Source organism: Cnephaeus nilssonii (assembly GCF_951640355.1).
Source record: "Cnephaeus nilssonii genome assembly, chromosome: 4".
NCBI classification, from domain to species: Eukaryota; Metazoa; Chordata; class Mammalia; order Chiroptera; family Vespertilionidae; genus Cnephaeus; species Cnephaeus nilssonii.
In genome coordinates, this window is record NC_137075.1 from 69,143,225 (window position 1) to 69,161,495 (window position 18,271).

An 18,271-nucleotide genomic window follows, 5' to 3' on the forward strand; every position below is an offset into this window, starting at 1 on the left:
TCGATGTTTCTAACTCTCTATCCCATCCCTTCCTTTCTGTAAAAAATCAATAAAATATATTAAAAAAGAAAAAGAAAAAGATTTGAGCCTTGTTTTACCATTTTTGTACTACTAGTCTCAATGTCCAGCCTATTGGAAGAGGAATATATGGTTAACACTTCCATGAGTTTATGTTTTGGATATGAGAATTAAAATCACAGATTTATTTTTAAAAATGTGTTTTTATTAATTTGAGAGAGAGAGGAAGGGAGAGGGTGAGTGAAAAACATCCATGAGAGAAACACTGATCTGCTGCCTCCTGCATGCCTCCTACTGGGGATCAAACCTGCAACCTGGGAATGTGCCCTGATGGGGAATTGAACTGGTAACCTCTGGGAGCACTGGATGATGCTCAACCAACTGAGCAATACTGGCTGGGCTAAAATCACAGATTTTATTACAGAACTGCTTATACAAAATGAAAACTATTGTATAAACATACCAGGATAAAATTAAATGGAAGTAAATGATAAATTACCCATTCTCAAAATAAGTCTGCTGTAACAGAATACTCAAATCCACACCCTAGAACTATTTTAAACATATAAAACATTCATTTTCACTTCAAAGTAAGCATTTTCAGACATATGCCATCATGTGCAACTTACCTTCTCCCGGGAGTGTGTGAGTTCTGCTTTGGTGTTCTGCACCACAGTTTGGAGTCTCTCGTTCTCTTGCCAAAGCAGCTATTGTTCCTCATTCCTTAGATGATCCAACTTGTCCCAAGACAGCCGCTGCTGCTGGTTATGGAATCCTGATGGGTGGGTGGCTACTTCTGGAGCCCAGTTCTTAAGAGACAATTGCAGAGTTAAGCCTTAAAAACAAAGCTGATTTCTGTTGTCAGTGTCATGCTTACCTAATGACAATTCTTAGTAGGTACCTTTCAACCTTCACCTTTGTCTTCTAATGGGAGTGAATGTATGTATATATAGATATAAATAAAACAATGTTATTGGTGTTTGAACAAAAAAAGGTTTGTAAACTCAGTTTAAAATGGTCTTTGGCAAAATAGCCCCATCAAGTCTAATAGCAAATGTGATGGTTCGACAAGGCCCAGCTCCATACAGGACACAAGTACATAGAGATTGGTGGCCATACAAACTGCTTCATTCTTAAGAAGTTATGCTTTGAACCCAGATAACTGCTCTTTTGGTTAACAGAGGACACCGAAGGGACTCAGAAATGCACTGCTAACTTGAACGCTTTCACAAGCTCAATTCTACTTTCATTTTCACATATGCAATCATATCCTTTTTCAGATTCCAAAGCACATATTGTCCATGTGATTGAGGCCTGAGCACAGAAATATAGTTTAAGCTACCAAAGCGATTTTTTTGATCCTGAAAAATGCTTTAAAAAACAAAAAAGGTAACACAACTTGTTAAGCCTTTTAAGTTAAAACATAAAAAAGAAAAAAAGGCACCATCTCATTTTGAGAAAAATGTCAGCTCAGAAGTAATTTTTTAAAATGGAAACAACTATTAAGAGAGAAAATAGCTGAATGCCTACTTTTATGGTAGGACAAAATCTCAAAATCTACCTAGGGCTGACATCCATAACATTTTCTTAATTTATTTGTGCACAGATGAAGCAGCATTGTGATATTAAGATGAGACACACTTTCTACAACATCAAAATGTTTTAATTTTACAACAAAACAACTTAGTCATGGTCTTCTGACTTTCACAATACGAAAAGTTAACTTGTCACGATGGTTCTATTTATATAAAGTTCAGAACCAGTGTCCCTAATCTATGGTGCAGAGGGTGGGATAGTGGGTCCCTTGAGGTTATCGACTGCAGGGGACAGACGAGAGCCTGCTGGGAGCTGGGAATGTTCTATATTTTGAACGAGGTGGTGGTTAAACACACATACACACACACACAGATATGTAAAATGTAATATTTTACATATATATGTATATAAATAATCAAGTTATATACTTAAAATGTGTACACATTACTGTATAAAGTTAAACCTCAATAAAAAAATTACCTTGTCACCAGCATTCTGAAGTTGCTTATGTAAAGACATCACTTCTTGTTTTAAAGCCTCCTTTTCCTGCTGAGTCACTCGGAGATCGGATTTAATCCGGGACATCTGCAGGTTTACATTCTGTAGTGTGTCCTCTAAACTCTGAACCTGCATCATGAGAACAACCTTACACTGTGACCCAAATCCTTGTGGTCTCACCTATAGCATGTCCAGGTATGACGAACGAGCTAGGACAAGATAACTTATTATATCCAGTTCTCTACAGTAGCCTGTGGAAACCCAGTATATTATGTATATTTACAGGATGTTAAATTATATTTATGATGATGATGAACTATGCCTGGAGCAGGTATTGCTGATATATTACCAAGTGATATCTTACAGAAGCAATGAGGACCAACTGGCACCACAAAAGCTGGTTTTACCTAATTTTATAGAAACTGTAAGAATTTCTATAAAAATTTTAGCCTGTGGTGTTGGTTTGTAAAGGACCTCTTAGATAAAAATAAGAAGATATACTGGTAGAACCCTAGTCTACCATGCTAACATCTCAATTATTTCAATTAAAAAAGTTAAATTGGTAAAAGGAATGTTGACAGAGATCTTTAGAATAGGGCATGCACCTGCCTTAGAAATTCCATTTCTAAATTTGGGACAAGCAGTCCTTTTTACACATTATTCTCAAGCTTTTATAAGTAAGTATCCTCATAATAAGATAATCTCATAATAATGAAATTTGAGGGAAATATTCAAATTATTTCACTAAACTATAAGTATGTATCAACGATTAGTCAAACTGAATCATTCCGAGTCCTTTTAGGCCACGTCCATTCTTTCCACTGAGGGTTCTGCTGGAAGATACAGGAAAACACTAACTATGCAAATGAAGCAAGAATTGTCCACACACCTTTTCCTGTGAAGCCGCTAGCTGCAACGTTAAGCTTTCACTCTGCTCTTCCCAAGACTTCTGTTCTTGCTTCATAGTAGCAATTCTGCGCTCTAGAAGACTTGATTTTGCCAACTGTTTCAGGGAAAGATAAGAGGTAACAGGGCATCTTTGCAAACATATCTAGTCTCAATTTACATGCCTCCACTTATACTGAAAAGATCAAGTACCATTTATTTACAGGGGGAGCAGAGCAAGGCAGAAGAAAGAAGTTTTCCCGACTCCTTTTCTACCTTTAATTTGGAGGAGTCTCTTTTCTTTGGAGATTTCCATTTTCCTTTCTCATTGCCTCATATTTTGCGGGTTAGAGATGGTAGACTGGGAGGCAATTAGAAATCTCAAGAGTGTAGCATAATAGGAAAATACAGAGTACCTACTAAGGCAGGTGGGACAAAAGCAGTGTTTTGGATTTGCTAGGGCAAACACAATAGAAAAAAAAAAGTGTCTATGTACTAGATCTCATATTATTAAATGCAACAATATATTATTTATGCTATATATAAGTACATAGTGATATCTTTAAATAATATTATAGATTAAGTAGCATGGCTACATATTAAAATGAGGCAAACTTTATATTACTATATTTAATGATGTAGTTATTAGACAACTACTTTAAACTCCTGTTAAAATCATGGCCTGGGGAGCTCTAAGGTCACATAATGCCAGCTGAAATGCTATTCCAGGATCTTCCAGAACAATTAGGCCTGTGTGCCAAGGGCAAAGAGAAATGCTCATTATGGTGCACACTGTACAATGATGGTAAAAAGTCATCTTATTTTTACTACCTTATCAACGCAGCTATTTAATTCTTCGCTTAGAGCTTCCTTTTCTTTCAGCAGTTTTTCATTGTAGCTTAGAACACTAGAAATTTTTTGCTGGAAGTTAGAGAGATCGGGACATCTGTGCAGCTGGAAGAGATAAACAAACGAGCCCTCCCCTCACATCTCATGCCGATATTTATAAAAAGGTATTTATAAACGGGGCATTTTCAGGGCTGCTGCTATTTCCCTATCTGTAGATATTTCAGAGGACACATAAACTCTTGGGGACTATAATTAACATTAACAAAATGTTCCCTGCTAGTTTCTCTCCGTTCTCCAATGCATTGTTGAGATGTCTGTTCAGATAGACTCAACCAGACAGACATTGATAAATAATGGTCCTAGCTTTCTGTTTTACGTTCAGGGTAAAATAAATAACATACTGACATCCTGTCATCAATTTAACTTGTGTACATCTAGCACAATACATTTTCCTCATGCTTTCTTAAGTAAATCATTTTCAAAAATCTCAGTCAAGGTTACAGAATTGGTATGAACCAAGTACAATGTATTATCACAAGAACAAGGTGAAAGACAAAACGTTATTTTTTGGCTCGTTCCATATCCCTTCCCTTTGGAAGATGCCCAAACCCACTTGCTTAGTAAAATGTTGCTGTGTGGACACTCTGGCTTCCTCCTCTCCACTTTATGGAATCAGGAAAACCAAAGACTTTCTTGTTTCTTTTCAGCATCAGCCTTAGCACTATGGACTTTCTGGGCCAGATAGTTCTTTGCTGTGGGGTCTGCCCTGTGCACTGTAGGGTCGTTAACAGCATGCCTGGCTTTACCAATCAGATTCCAGTAGCACCCTCCCCCTTCCCCACACATCAGTTATAAAAACCAAAAAACACCCCCAGACATCGCTAAACGTCCCAGGGTGGGGGAGCAACCTCCCCTCCCCCACACACTGCGTCGAAGAGACTGGTTTCTTACACTTCTTAACTCTTTTCCACAGTTCGTGCATTTTCCATTTCCCTCCACTTCACGTGGCTTTCCCGTTTTCAGTTCTTTATTATCATTATGATTTTATGGCCCTCTTTCTACTTCCTCCCTGAAGTTCTTTTCCATTTAGCTTTAGGAATACTATGACAAAACAGTCTTTGAGGGTTGACTTTGGCCTTCAACTGGCAACAAATCCAGCATACCTTACAAATCTAAACACGCCAGAAGGATGTAGGAAAATGTATTTTAAAGTACCGGGGCACGGGTTGAATGAAGGGCCTCTCTCCTCTGTTCACCGCCTTGCCTCCCCAACCCTGGGCCCTCACAAAGCCTGCTAGGCGTCTACGAACAGCCTTGTGGCTTCTGCTGACGCTATTCACGTTTCTTTTCAGAGCAACGGTTAACAAAAGTGCTTTGTGAATGGAATGAGGAGTCATTATGTCCCATAGAGCAGCCCACGCTTTCCAGGTCCAAGCTGTATGGCTGACACCATTCCGCTCTGTGACCCAAAGGAGTGCCACACAACAGCTTCCTGCCAACGGGGGACAGGGCTCACTGTTTTTCCAGAGCACAGTTTATGTCAACGCCTCTGTAAAATATGTGCAATAAAGGAGTGCGGAATGATGTCCTCATCAAGCTCTCTTACTCCCAGCTCTGCTCCTCTTCTCCTGATCTCTAGCGTAGCAGAGTCACAAAGCACACGTTTCCCCTGCTACGGATTTGGAACCCATCCTTATCATCTTAGAGGCTGAACAACAGGCCGGCTTTCAAAGGTAAAGGAGAAAAGTGTGCCCAGGTTAATTTGGATGAAGTTGGTAATCAGAGCCTTGGGATACTTATCCACCAGAGAAGGGCCCTGCAAGTTTTAGCGTCTGCAATGTTTATGTGGACTGACAGCTTCTGCTATGGCAGAAGAGAGATGCCTTGCACAGTAGCATCTGACTTGAAAAGGTTCTGTTAAAGTCCCCATTAGGCAACAGTACTGTGCTAGGCATTATGAGGGACACAAATTCCCTGAGAGTTTTATAATTCTACGAGTGGCCCGGTGCACGAAATTCGTGCACATTAAAAGGGAATTTAAATTAGAGGAAATATTTTAATATTGCTATTTGCCCTTTCTCTATAATAGAAGTGTCAGAGATAAAAAGGAAATTAGTAAAATGTATATGAAAATAATATATAAATTTATTAATAAACTGGGCAGGGACGCACACAGGCAGTGTCACATCCCAGGCCAGGGACACAGGCAGGCAGCTTCACCTCAGCGCTGGGTGGGGATGCATGCAGGCAGCACCACATCCCAGGCCAGGGAGGCATGCAGGCAGCGTTACATTAGCACACAGGCCTGCGTGTGCCTCCGCCAAGGGCCACCCCCAGGCCGGGCAGCTTGGTGGGCCTGCACGCACCTCCGCCAGGGGCCGCCCCCGGGCTGGGCAGCCTCCGGGCTGGGCCACGCAGGGGCCACCTCCACTGGGAGCTGCCCCAGGCCGGGCTGTGTGGAGGCCCTCCTGGTGTACATGCCTCCTGCTGATCGGTCATGATGTTATAGCATCATGGACAATTTGCATATTCCTCTGTTATTATATAGAATTAGGGAATCAAGACTGACAGGAGTCACTTAGAGGTCAGCACGAACAGAACACTCAGTGGTAGGAACAGATACAAGAGAGAATTTTATAACCTAAGGATGTCATAATGTTAAAGTAATCCATTTGTGAAGCAAATTAAGTAAAATAGAAGGATGAAATCCTCCTATTATAAACCAGTTTTTTTTTTTTTTTTATAAATCAGTTTTGCTCAAGCAGAAAGATTCCTGTACTCACTGAAAATTTCAGAATCTATAATAATAAAAGTGTAATATGCAAATTGATGAACAACTGTACAGCAGAATGACCGTCCGGACGACCATGCTATGACATGCACTGGTGCCAGGCCAGCCAAGGCAGGTGCAATGCAATTGGTCGGGGGCCCCACCATCACCCCACTATCACCCTGCAGACAGAGGCCCCGGCCACCCTCTGCGGGGCAATCGATGTGGGGGCTCTGCAATCGATCGCCCCAAAGAGGGAGGCCCAGGCCACAGGCCAGCGACGCTGTGCCAGGTGTGCGGGGCTGGCGAGTGATCGCTCCGCAGAGGTAGGCCCAGGCCAGCCAAGCAATTGCACCCCACACCTGTCGCCTGCAGAGGGAGGTGACCAGTGGCAGGGGAGGGGGGGGCAATGCTGCATAGATGGCAAGCAGTGTCAGCGGTGTGGGCGGGGCCAGCTGTCGGCAGCTGGGGGAAGGAAAGCCCTGATAGGCCCTGATCACTGGCCAGGCCTAAGGACCATACCCGAGGGGTCCCAGATTGTGAGAGGGCAGAGGCTGGACTGAGCGACACTCCCCCTGCCCCTCTGCACTAATTTCATGTACCAGGCCTCTAGTAAAGAATAAAATAGGACAATGTCCAGGATATAACTTTAAGGTAAACTCTCTTTTATACTTAAAATTAAGTCTTTGAAACTTGGAACTAGGCTCTGAAAGTCAGATTCATAAGTGAGACTGCATCCCTGATAATCCTCTAGAATTTACCCTTATGCCTGAGACGCCTCAGACTTGCTGGGAGGAAAGGATAAGAAGGACCAACTTCGCCTGTGTCTCATGAATCTGGGTGGGTAGTTATTGAAGTTATAAGGAAAAAGTTACCTTCTTTTTAGACAAACTTCTATTACTTTTTCATCTGGTTTGGAGAAAGTAGAACATCAACTTTCTTAACTGCAGTGGTTGTGATCATTCATAGCAACAGAATTTCAGTCTACGACATATGTAAGTTACAAACTAGAACTAGAGATTTAGCAATAAAAGCCCTTAAAAATAGACTTGTATTGCAAGCCTTCAACTTGACCAAGCAATAAGCTAGTTGACAGGATTCATTCAAAAGGACACTTGGCGGCTGGCAAAGCCAGGCCATCAGGTACATACTGTTCCACAAGAGGTTCCCCCTGGACCGCTCCTAAGCAGCAGTCTTACCTGCTTCATTTTCTCCAGTTCATCTTTGAGAAGGAGGTTTTCCTGCTCCACAATATGCGTCTGTATTTTAACTTCAGAGAGTTCTGCCTCCAAAGAAGACACTAAAGTGGAGGACTAAGAAAAAAATTAAAAAGTTAAGTAACAGACACATTCATTTAGCCCGAGGAAACTTACTAGGCCACAAAAGGCAGCGTTAGGGACTCACTAGCACAAATTCAATGGCACACAGTTTTGTTTTTAAATAAGGGAAAATTTACGTAGAAAGTTACAGAGGAAGTAGAAGGACCCTTGGTGCTTAGGAGAAAGAGGGAGAGAGATAGGCCTCTTGAGGGACAAACAAGGAAGGAGAGGCGCAGATGTGCTCCAGAGGGGAGAGAGAGAGAGAGAGAGAGAGAGAGAGAGAGAGAGAGAGAGAGAGAGAGAGAGAATCAACGACACCGTTTTATGGCCATTCATCCTTATACTGAATGGAACTAACTGAACGATCTTTTAAAAGGTTCTCCTCTCAAAAGGCAAGGACATGATTTTTAGGGTAGTTTTTGAAGATTTCCCCACTGTAAAGTAACTCTCTCTCTCTTGGAGACATACTTGAGGCTATGAAGATCGTGTTTCTCCTTAAACTTTTGCTTATTAATTTTAGTGTCTATCAGTGGGTTTTGTCTACAATTACTACTCTGGTGTTTGCCTTCTAATGACTTTCTATTTTTTTCAACATTTATTAATTGGAATTCTACTCTAAGGAAGACAGTGTGTCTCCCCCTTTTATTTACTTACTCAGTTTTTTGTATCGGTGTGGTCATATAGATATTTATTTTAGCCTATGTTTATAACCTTATTTTATATTTTATTATGATTATTTTGTTGTTGAAATCGTTCCATCTTTGGCCTAAAGGAGTTTAGGCCCTGTGTCCTTTCAACATGCCCCATTTTTTCTGAGCATTTTTTTCTTCCTGGCACCATGAAATATTCCAGGCTCATCTTGAATTTTCCTTGTCCTCCAGCCTTGGAATCAATCATTTTTCCAAGGAGCCCTGGTTCCGTTTATAGGAGATAGGTGTTTAGAAACCAAGATCTGGGCCATCCATAAATACACATCTATATATCTCTATCTATTCGTATGCCAGTATCACACTGTTTTCTTCTTAAATATATTTTATTGATTTTTCACAGAGAGGAAGGGAGAGGAATAGAGAGTTAGAAACATCGATGAGAGAGAAACATCGATCAGCTGCACACTCCCTACTGGGGATGTGCCTGCAACCAAGGTACATGCCCTTGACTGGAATCGAACCTGGGACCCTTGAGTCTGCAGGCAGATGCTCTATCCACTGAGCCAAACCGGTTAGGGCCACACTGTTTTCATTACTAAGACTTTATGTACAAGAAATGTAATACAGTAGAAGCATTTCTTTTATTTGTTGGGATTTCCTCCACAAAGGCTGTGGGGTGGCTGCAGGCCGTACCTGCACTTTACAGCGTTCCAGTTCCTCTTCCAGAGTAGACTTCTCCTCTTCCCACTCCTCAAACGTGCCGCGCCCTGGCTCCTTCTCCTGGCACAGCACTTCCGCCAGACGTTGATTAAGCTCTTGCAATTCTCTCTGATTTTGAGAGTTCTTTTGGCTAAGTTCCATCTTTTCCAAATCCAACTGTTGGTTTTTGGTTTTTAATTCTGAAATCTAATTAAAATTGAAATAAGTTTTAAAAACTAGTTACCCTACTTCTGCTAAAAAACAGATTTAGAGACTAATTGGTTTTTCCCTCGATATGTAGATGAAGTTACACACACACACTCAATAACAGAAATAATACAGAGTAACTGTTACACATTCAGTCAGTTCAGAAGTGTGTGAGGAAGTGACAGATACTCAGTCCAAATCCACGCCACATGAGTAGCCATGGTTCACAGCTGGATACATGTGTATCCCTCCAGATTGTTTTCTATGCATATAACAAAACCCGTATACTGTACACAGGGAGATTTCTGTCTTTATAACAAAAATTGGAATCATTTCAGATGTTTGGACAGCCTGTTTTTCCACTTACCCTATCTTACAGACCCATCTTTTAAGTCATTGCATTCAGAAACCACCATATGCTATATATTTTAGTGGCTGTCGAGTATTCCAAGGATCAAGACATTGCATAATGCATTGAATTTTAATGATGAAGAAACAAAGCAATCTTTTGGAAAATTCACTTACACATGTTAGCATTTTGTATTTAGGATCTTTTATTTTTTTAGCAGTGGGGCTGTTGGGTTAGAAGGCATGCATATACATTACTATTTTTATAGATATCCCCAAAACGTCTTTTTGTCACAGTGCTACCAAGTTACAGTTCTACCAACTAGGTATGAGCACCTTCGTTTCCTCACCACCTCTTTTATCTTGATGAAATCACTCTTTAATTTTTGCTAATCAGAAAAAACAAACTCATTTAATTTGTACTTCCCTAATCACTAATGAGGCTGACCATCTTTTTATATGTTGTATTCTTTTCTTTTTTCCTGTGACTTGACCATTCATATCGGTTATTCATTTTTCATCTGGGTTTTGCCATCTATATATATAAAAGCCCATGGACCAGAACGGTGGAATGACCAGAATGACCAGAACAACCAGTGGCTATGACACGCACTGTGGCAGCCAACCAGCCTGATCCAGGCCCCGATCGCCTCCCCCTCCCACCCCCTCCATCGGCCCCAACACCCTGATTGGGGGCAGGACTGGCACCAACTGCCCGTGGCCCCCCCCCCCCCCCCCGCCGGCCCGACCCCACCTGTGCACTGGGCCTCAAGTTTGTTTATAAGTGTACAAAATACATTTTGGACATTAACACCTTGTCTACTATTTTTCCAGGATGCCCTGACTGTTTCAGACAGATTTTTAAGTGGCCTTCACCCACACAATTGCATGTTGTGAGACTGTACAAATTGGGCATTGACTGGCACAAGTTATCTAAATAAATCATAATTCTGTGAAAAGATACTGACTAATTGGTATTCTGTATCTGTGAAATTTTGTACTTAACTTTCTGCTTTCAATCCTGGTGAGAAAAGAGGAAGGAGCTAACAGTTGCAACTAACTGTCTGAGGGATAGAACTAGTATGACATAGGTTTGGTTTTAGAAGTATCACCTACCCATTCCCACTGACATCAAACTTGTATCAAGCACTCAGAGCCAAGAAATGATAATACATTATTAAACCCACAAAAAATAGAAACTTAGAGTCATCATGAGGTGAGTCTCCATTTTGAATCTCTGAATTTACAACCTTACCACTACTAGCTACATGTTATTCCAATAGCATATCCTATAAACCTGTAAATTTCAAAATAAAAAAAAAGAAAATTTCAGACTCAAGTAACACTGGGAAGTATGAAATATCTCCTTACCTGTTTCTTTAAATTTTCAACCATCTGCTGAACTGCGGCTTTTTCCTGTTTTACAGTTTCTATATTTTGCCTAAAGGGACAATGAAAACATAACTTAAGAGTTAGGCTTTAAATGTTGAAGTAAAATAGTTTCAGTCCCTGCAAAAATGCCTTAAGAAAACGTAAGTATATGTCTTACCACATTTCTTCCTGAGATCCATTTAATTTCTCCAACTGCAGGTTAGAAATGCTATCTTCTTCACTTAGAGTAGTAATTTCATTTCTCAAAATAGAATTTTCTTCTTGAAGCTTCTCAGATTCATATCTGAAGCAGAGATTTGAAAAGTAGTTACAACAAGGCAGTCATCTGGAGTCTTTGGAAAATACTTTCTAGTAATTTCCAATGAAACAAGCATTTCATGCCAGTTAAAATGAGAAGTCTAAATTAGTAGTCTCTGTTCTTAGAAATCAAACTATAACATTTTGACTCATTTCTTATGGGAAGTAAGACTCTCACTAAGACATTAGGGAAGTGTGGCTAAAACACTTGCGCATGGAGACAGAGGGAGACGCGATGCCCACTCTGGTAGCTGATCGTGTCTGTGGCGAGCCTACTGCTTTGAGCAAATACCTTCCTTTATCTCAGTCTCCAGGCCTGCCTGCTGCCAGTGGACATACACCTTATTACTCATTTGTACTAGCTTCAGTTTTAGGCCCCAAGGCACCCAGAGAAAGAAAGTTCACTACATGAATAAAAGGGCCATGCTGAAATATACACTATGTTTACTTTGGGATTTTTTTCCCATTTCATATATTCTGGTTTTTAGAATGGAAAATCATCTGAAGTAAGAAGAGGGAAAACTACATCCAGAATTAAATTATTTTGTTTCATATCATTAAGACATTTCAGACATGATGCAATCTTTTACACATTTTTTAAAAAACCAAATTGGCTAGAACTGTGGTTGGCAAACTGCGGCTCACGAGCCACATGCGGCTCTTTGGCCCCTTGAGTGTGGCTCTTCCACAAAATACCAAGGCCTGGGCGAGTCTATTTTGAAGAAGTGGTGTTAGAAGAAGTTTAAGTTTAAAAAATTTGGCTCTCAAAAGAAATTTCAATCGTTGTACTGTTGATATTTGGCCCTGTTGACTAATGAGTTTGCCGACCACTGGGCTAGAAGACTATTGCAACGTATTTTATAAAGTCAAGTGAGCAGTGGTTCAAGTCTTTTTATTGTTGTCTTTATTTTCAAGCACATTTATTAGAATCTGATAGCTCCTCAATTAAATTATATGTCCTAAGATAAGTTTCTGATGTTTACGGAATATTGGCATGTATCTTCAAGGGGCATAAGGGAAAAAACTATAAGCTACAAAACACATTTATCCTCTATTAGTATAAAAAGAGAGTTATCTACCAAGCAAGCTAATAATATACAAAAGGCATTCACTCTCATATAACATGTTTCATCAACATGAGGAAAATAACATTTAACAACAACAAAAATTCTACCCGTCCAAATGAAGGGCTAGAAAAGAGTTAAAGACTCGACACACACGGATGAGGCACATGGTTAAACAGCAAACACGCTCCGTTATCAACTTTCACACGTCAGTGAATGACATTTATTTCCTACAGAGGAAGGGGGTGCCTCCTAGGCAAGGTTATTCTACTTGTTAAGGTGACAGAAGCAGAAGGAAGTCTAAAGCACTGCTCTCTTCTTGGAGACTAACAGGTTAGTGTCTCTAGGTACAGCAAGCAGCGGAAGTTAGATGTGGCCAGGTGCTCGGTGGGAGTCCGTGAATTTTAGAAGGTGCATACGTTACCTCAGAAGCTCAACTTTCTGCTGCATCTCACTGCACGTGATCTGCAAGTCATGCATCATTGCCTTCAGCTCTTCCTCCTTCCCTCCTTGAGCGGGGACATCTTTTTGCTTCACTAAATTAGTGACTCTCTCCCTCAACTTCCTAGTCAGCTCCTGCAGCTTTTGTTTCTCCAGTTCTAACTCCGCTATCACGGCCTGACGCTGGCAATGTCTGTGTTGGAGGCCTAGGAGGGTGGTGTTCTCCTCTATGATCACCTGGTTCTGTTCTCCAGGCTTTTCTCCGTGAGTCTGGATGGTTCTGTGCAGCCAGGCAATTTCACGTGCTTGTACTTTCCCCAGGATCTGCGTGTTCTCCTGCTCAAGGTACTGGTTTTCTTGATAATGTTCTTCTATAACCCGGCATACATTCAAAGCCTTTGATGAAGGTGCTTCCAGTGTCTGACTGAGCACAAGCACCTCCCCGTCAGGCTCGGGCTTGGGGGCCAGGTCCTCTAACTGGGCTCCCCACAGGGAGGAGCAGCCACACTGGAGCGCTGCTCCTTCTTGCAGCCTCTCAATCGTGCCTTCCAGTCTCAAAACCACAACGTGCAGCTCCTCGTTTTCCCTTTTGACCTCATCGTAGCTCTTTTCCAGGCTGAGGAACGTGTCGGTCACTTCTTCGGCTCTCTTCAGCTCGTCCTGCAGGCGGAAAACCTCTGCAGCGAGCTCCTTGTTGTTTTCCAGGGCTTCCTCGTAGTGCGTCTCCAACGCGCGCAGCTCTTCCTGGAGACCGTCGTTGTCTCTGCCCGCGTCTTCGTAGAACAGCTTGTACTTGGGAGAAGCCTCGGCGATTCTCTCCAGCACACCTAGTTTCTTCTTTAGCACAGAAACATCGAACAGTAGGTCCTGCTTCTTCTCGGAAGCTCGATCGCAGTCTGCGCGTAAGACCATTAACTGTTCCTGCAGTTGAGAAATCTGGTTCTTCAGGTCCCAGGTCTCAGTCCTGGTCTCGTCACTGTTTTCAAGCTCGGAAAAACTCCCCAGGGATGCTTCAGACGCCTCCACTCTGACCTCCTGTCTCTGAACAGAGCTCGTCCCTGTGCTTCCCAGGTCCCGGGCCTCATCGCCTTGCAGGTCGCTCAGGACGCGCCGCCTGGGGACACCGCCTGCTTGCTTCCCTCGGTTTTGCAGCAAACACTGCTCCGCTGGTTCCACAGAATTTCCGAAAAGCCCACTGGTTGCCTCCTCTAAGCAAGACGACAGGGCGGACCCTGGCTCTAATTTCTGCAGCCTCTGTTGCAATCTAGAGATTTCAGCAGCCATCTTCACGTTTTCCTTCACTGCCTGTTCGTGCGCTCTCTGCAGGCTCAGGAGGACATCGCCATTCTCTTCCAACAGCTGCTCTCCTTGCTGGAGCAGGGACAGGGCTCCACTACCTTCTGCCTCCTCCCCTCCCGTTTCCTGGCTGCCATTCTGAAGCCTGGAGGGAGGAGATGCCACCTGCAGCATCTCCTTAATTTTATTCTGAAGCCGGGCGATTTCTGTGCTCAGCTCAGCTCTGTCTCGATCTGCTTTCTCACAGGCCACTCTGTGGACGCTCTCCATGGCCAGAAGCTTGGACGTCATTTCCTGCCTCTCCTGGTCACATTCCATTTCCAGCCTTTCCAGCCGCTGGTTGGCCAGCTGCTCCGAGACGCCCGCCTGGCACAGGGCCTGCTCGCGGTCCTTCAGCTCTCTCTCGTGACTGCGTTTCAGCTCCAGGATCTGGTCGGACAGTAGGCTTTGCTGCCTTTCAGACACCTTTCTCAGGTCTTCCAGGTCTTTGAGTAGCTGCTCTCTCTCACCAACCATACTGTTCAGGTGTTCTTTGTATGTTTTCTCCAGCATCTCTCTCTCCTGGGTCAAGACCAGGGACGTCGCTTTCTCTCTCTGCAGAGTCTCCTTCAGCTGCTCCTGGGCCTCGGCACACTCCTGCGTGAGCTCGTCCTTCTCAAACTGCCACTGAGACCGCTCCTCGCGCTGCTGTTCCAGGAGCTCCCTCAGCTCTTGGCGCAGGTGCCTCTCCAGGCTCTGCAGAGCACTTTCACACCTCTCAGTGACTCTCTGACAGTCGGCCTGACACTGGGCTTCTATCTGACAGGTTCTTCTAGTACACTCAGTTTCCATTTTTCCCCTAAATGTGGTCAACATACAGCATTACTGAAACTGCCATCAACTCCACAAGCAAACAAACAAAGAAAACATTTCCCACGCACAGGAGAAGCTGCCAAGCAAACAATTTCAATACGTTCTAGAGGCAGTTTTCACTTCTCCCTCTGTGATTCATTTATACTGAGAAGGGATGTCATTTCTGAGAGCCAAGACCAGCAGCCATAATGGAAAAGACTCAGTACTCTCTGCATTTACAAGAAAAATTTAGAAAGAAAAACAATTCTTTGGCATTCTCCTGGATGCCTTTGTTTTTAGATTTTTAACTAAACACTTAAACTGATATTTCACGGTAAATGATCAAATGCATGTATAGCCCCCTAACTTGGGAAATATAATTTTTTATCTTTTTAATTAAGTATGCATTGAAGGATAATAATCACATAAACCACAAGTATTACAGTCCCTTATGATTTTGCCTCGTATTTAATGAAGTAGCACTGAGGTCATCAGACTATGAAGCGCCAAAGGCCTCATGTGTACCTGAGAGTTCACATGAGTAAGGTAAGCACACAGTAGAGTTTCATAACTCTGGGAGGAAATGTGACTTTGCCCAGAATGTAGTTTATAAATAGCCTTTCTCAGAAAACAACAGGACTGAATGAGGAAGGACCCACATTTGCAATAATCTTATCCTTATTTATGACCTTAAAATATACAAGTCTGAGCTCTGGTCGGGTGGCTCAGTTGGTTGGAGCATCGTCCCGTACACCAAAAGGTTGCAGGTTCGATTCCTGGTCAGGGCACATACCTAGGTTGTGGGTTTGATCTCCAGTCAGGGTGCATATGGGAGGCAACCAATTGATGTTTCTCTCTCACATCGACATCTCTCTCGCTGACTCTCCCTCTCCCTCTCTAAAAATCAATAAAAACATATCCTTGAGTGAGGATTAAAAGAAAAAAAAAATACAAGTCTGTCACCAAGCATACTTTCCCCTTTTAAAAGAAAAACAGTTTCAATAACCTCAAGACGGTTTATGGCTGAACAATGGCAAAACAAGTTGAAAAACTGAAAAAGTGTTTCAAGTGGCTATTATGCTTTCTGATTTACTAGAGTCTCCTTCTCCGACTAGAACTTCTGGTGCCTGGGACGGACAGCACCCCAGGTTGCTCCATTTCCCCCATTTTCTTACCTTTCCTCCTGAAATTCCCTTTGGTGTTTTTCCAAGAGCTCTTTTCGCAACTCCTCCTTCTCGAGGGTGTGCTTCTCCGCCAGGCTTTTCAGCTGCTCCTGGTGGAATTGCTCGAGTTCCTGAGTCAAGCCCCTCACCTTCTCTTCTGTCCAAGCACCACTGTGAAGAAGTCCTTCCCTCTCTCGGGCGAAGCTCTCCTCAGCCTGCTCCAGTCTGTCCTTGAGCTCTGCCTCATGTTCCAGCCTCAGCGTCTCCTGCAGGAGGGTCTTTTCCTCATCCCACCTCATCTGCAGTTGTTTCTTCTCCTCCTCGTGTTTGCAGTTAGTCGTATGTTGTGCCTCCTGGAGCACCACTGCCTGGCCCTGGAGTTCTGCAATTTCATGTTTAAGGTCACTTATTTGTTTCTCCAGGATGTGCACTTCATTCTCATACTTTTGCCTCATGTTCTCCTGCTCCTTTTCACAGGCAGCCTTGGTTTCGTCTAGCTGCTTTTCATAATGGTGCACCTAAAGTCAGAAAGCAAAACCACCACAATGTTACTCAGGTCCAGGCCGTGGAAATGTGATGGGGCAGAAGTACTTTCTTTCCTACAATGCATTCCTCAGCATTCCCATTTTGTTTTAAAGTAACAATTCAAAAACGCATTAAATAAGGTATATTTAAATCAGGCATGGTTTGCTTTCCTTTATTTAACTTGGCTGAATTGTATTAGTTTCTGAACAACTCTATTAAAACTGACTAGACCATCCCATAGATACCATTGGTCATCCCAGGCATCCCTTCCTACTGTGAACTTAGGGGCTTAACATACTTAATTAAATTCATATATTTATTGAACACCTATCAGGCACTCTGCAAGCCTCGTGGGGACACAAAGGTGGGTAAGACATAGTCCCTGCCATCAAGGAGAAACCTGTCTAGACATGGTTATGACAAACACAGAGAATTGTACTACGAGACAGAATAAAAAAAATATATATATATAAAAGGTATAGAAGAAAGAGCTACAATGTAACCAGGGGATTCAAAGGAGGGAAAAAGCACCTTTGGTGGGGGGAATTCAGGAATGGGTTCAGCAAGAGGAAAACATTTGATATAAATAAACTCTGAAGGGTAAGTAGACTTTCAAGAGAGAGAGAAATAGCATAGCATGTAATAGCAAAAGAGCACAGTCTGATGAAAAACAGAAAACTACCTGGTTTGACTGAAGGATAGGATAACTCCAAGGAATGGTAAAAGAGAAAAATGAAAAAATAAGTTGAAGCGACAAGGTTAAGGAAGGGTTTTGGAGGCCAATATTCCGAACTTGTACATAATTTAAGAAATAATGTTAGATAAAGGGCTTTTTTTGGTTTGTTTTATCAAGACATTTTTTAACAAGTTGAAAATGTAATGGCCTTCGAGTTCTATGCTTGCAGGAAAATGAAGATCTTACATTTTGGAGAAACTCTGAGGAAAAGATCTCACCTTTGGCCTATGAAACCATCCTGAGGAACTGGGTTCCCGGTAGCCACGAAGATACAAGAGAAAATATATAGAAAATGCTGCTGTATGAGAACAAAGAACTAAGAATCTACTACATGCAAAAGCCTAGCAAAGAAATTAGAGAGCAGGATTGGTAAGGACTTACTTTATCTTCAAGCTCCAGTCTTAGGTGACACAAGTCCCTCTGATGATGTTCTTTCATCTGCTCGATGACCAGCTCTGCCTCGAGGCTCATATTCAGTGGATTGCAGTCTTCAGAACCAAGCCCTGAAAATACATGAGATCTACTGACCCTGATCTTTCAGTAACACAGCTGGCACCAGAGGAGGGATATCCATTGAATAAAGGAATAATTTTAGCCTAAATTGCCACAGATGAGATCTACTAGGAAACTGCAGAAGGCAAGAGAAGTCTCTTCTGTTTTTGAGCATCAGGGAAAACAAGAGAAACAGGAAGGTGAGCAGATTCTGTCACATACAGTCAATGCACCAAACTTTACAGAATCCATCTT

General features: G+C 42.4%; 1 protein-coding gene across 1 annotated transcript in view; it reads right to left on the bottom strand.

The window, feature by feature from the left end:
- Nucleotides 1-18,271, bottom strand: part of NIN (ninein) — a 99,269-nt gene that overhangs the window by 17,830 nt on the left and 63,168 nt on the right. The window contains exons 16-26 of the mRNA XM_079767563.1: nucleotides 17,906-18,027; nucleotides 16,276-16,781; nucleotides 12,957-15,107; nucleotides 11,329-11,454; nucleotides 11,151-11,220; nucleotides 9,219-9,431; nucleotides 7,756-7,869; nucleotides 3,769-3,891; nucleotides 2,942-3,055; nucleotides 2,035-2,181; nucleotides 648-827 (exon numbers count right to left, since the gene is read on the bottom strand). Coding sequence (XP_079623689.1) covers nucleotides 726-827; nucleotides 2,035-2,181; nucleotides 2,942-3,055; nucleotides 3,769-3,891; nucleotides 7,756-7,869; nucleotides 9,219-9,431; nucleotides 11,151-11,220; nucleotides 11,329-11,454; nucleotides 12,957-15,107; nucleotides 16,276-16,781; nucleotides 17,906-18,027 — 3,788 coding nt within the window. The 3' untranslated portion in view covers nucleotides 648-725. The remainder of the gene's footprint in view (nucleotides 1-647; nucleotides 828-2,034; nucleotides 2,182-2,941; nucleotides 3,056-3,768; nucleotides 3,892-7,755; nucleotides 7,870-9,218; nucleotides 9,432-11,150; nucleotides 11,221-11,328; nucleotides 11,455-12,956; nucleotides 15,108-16,275; nucleotides 16,782-17,905; nucleotides 18,028-18,271) is intronic.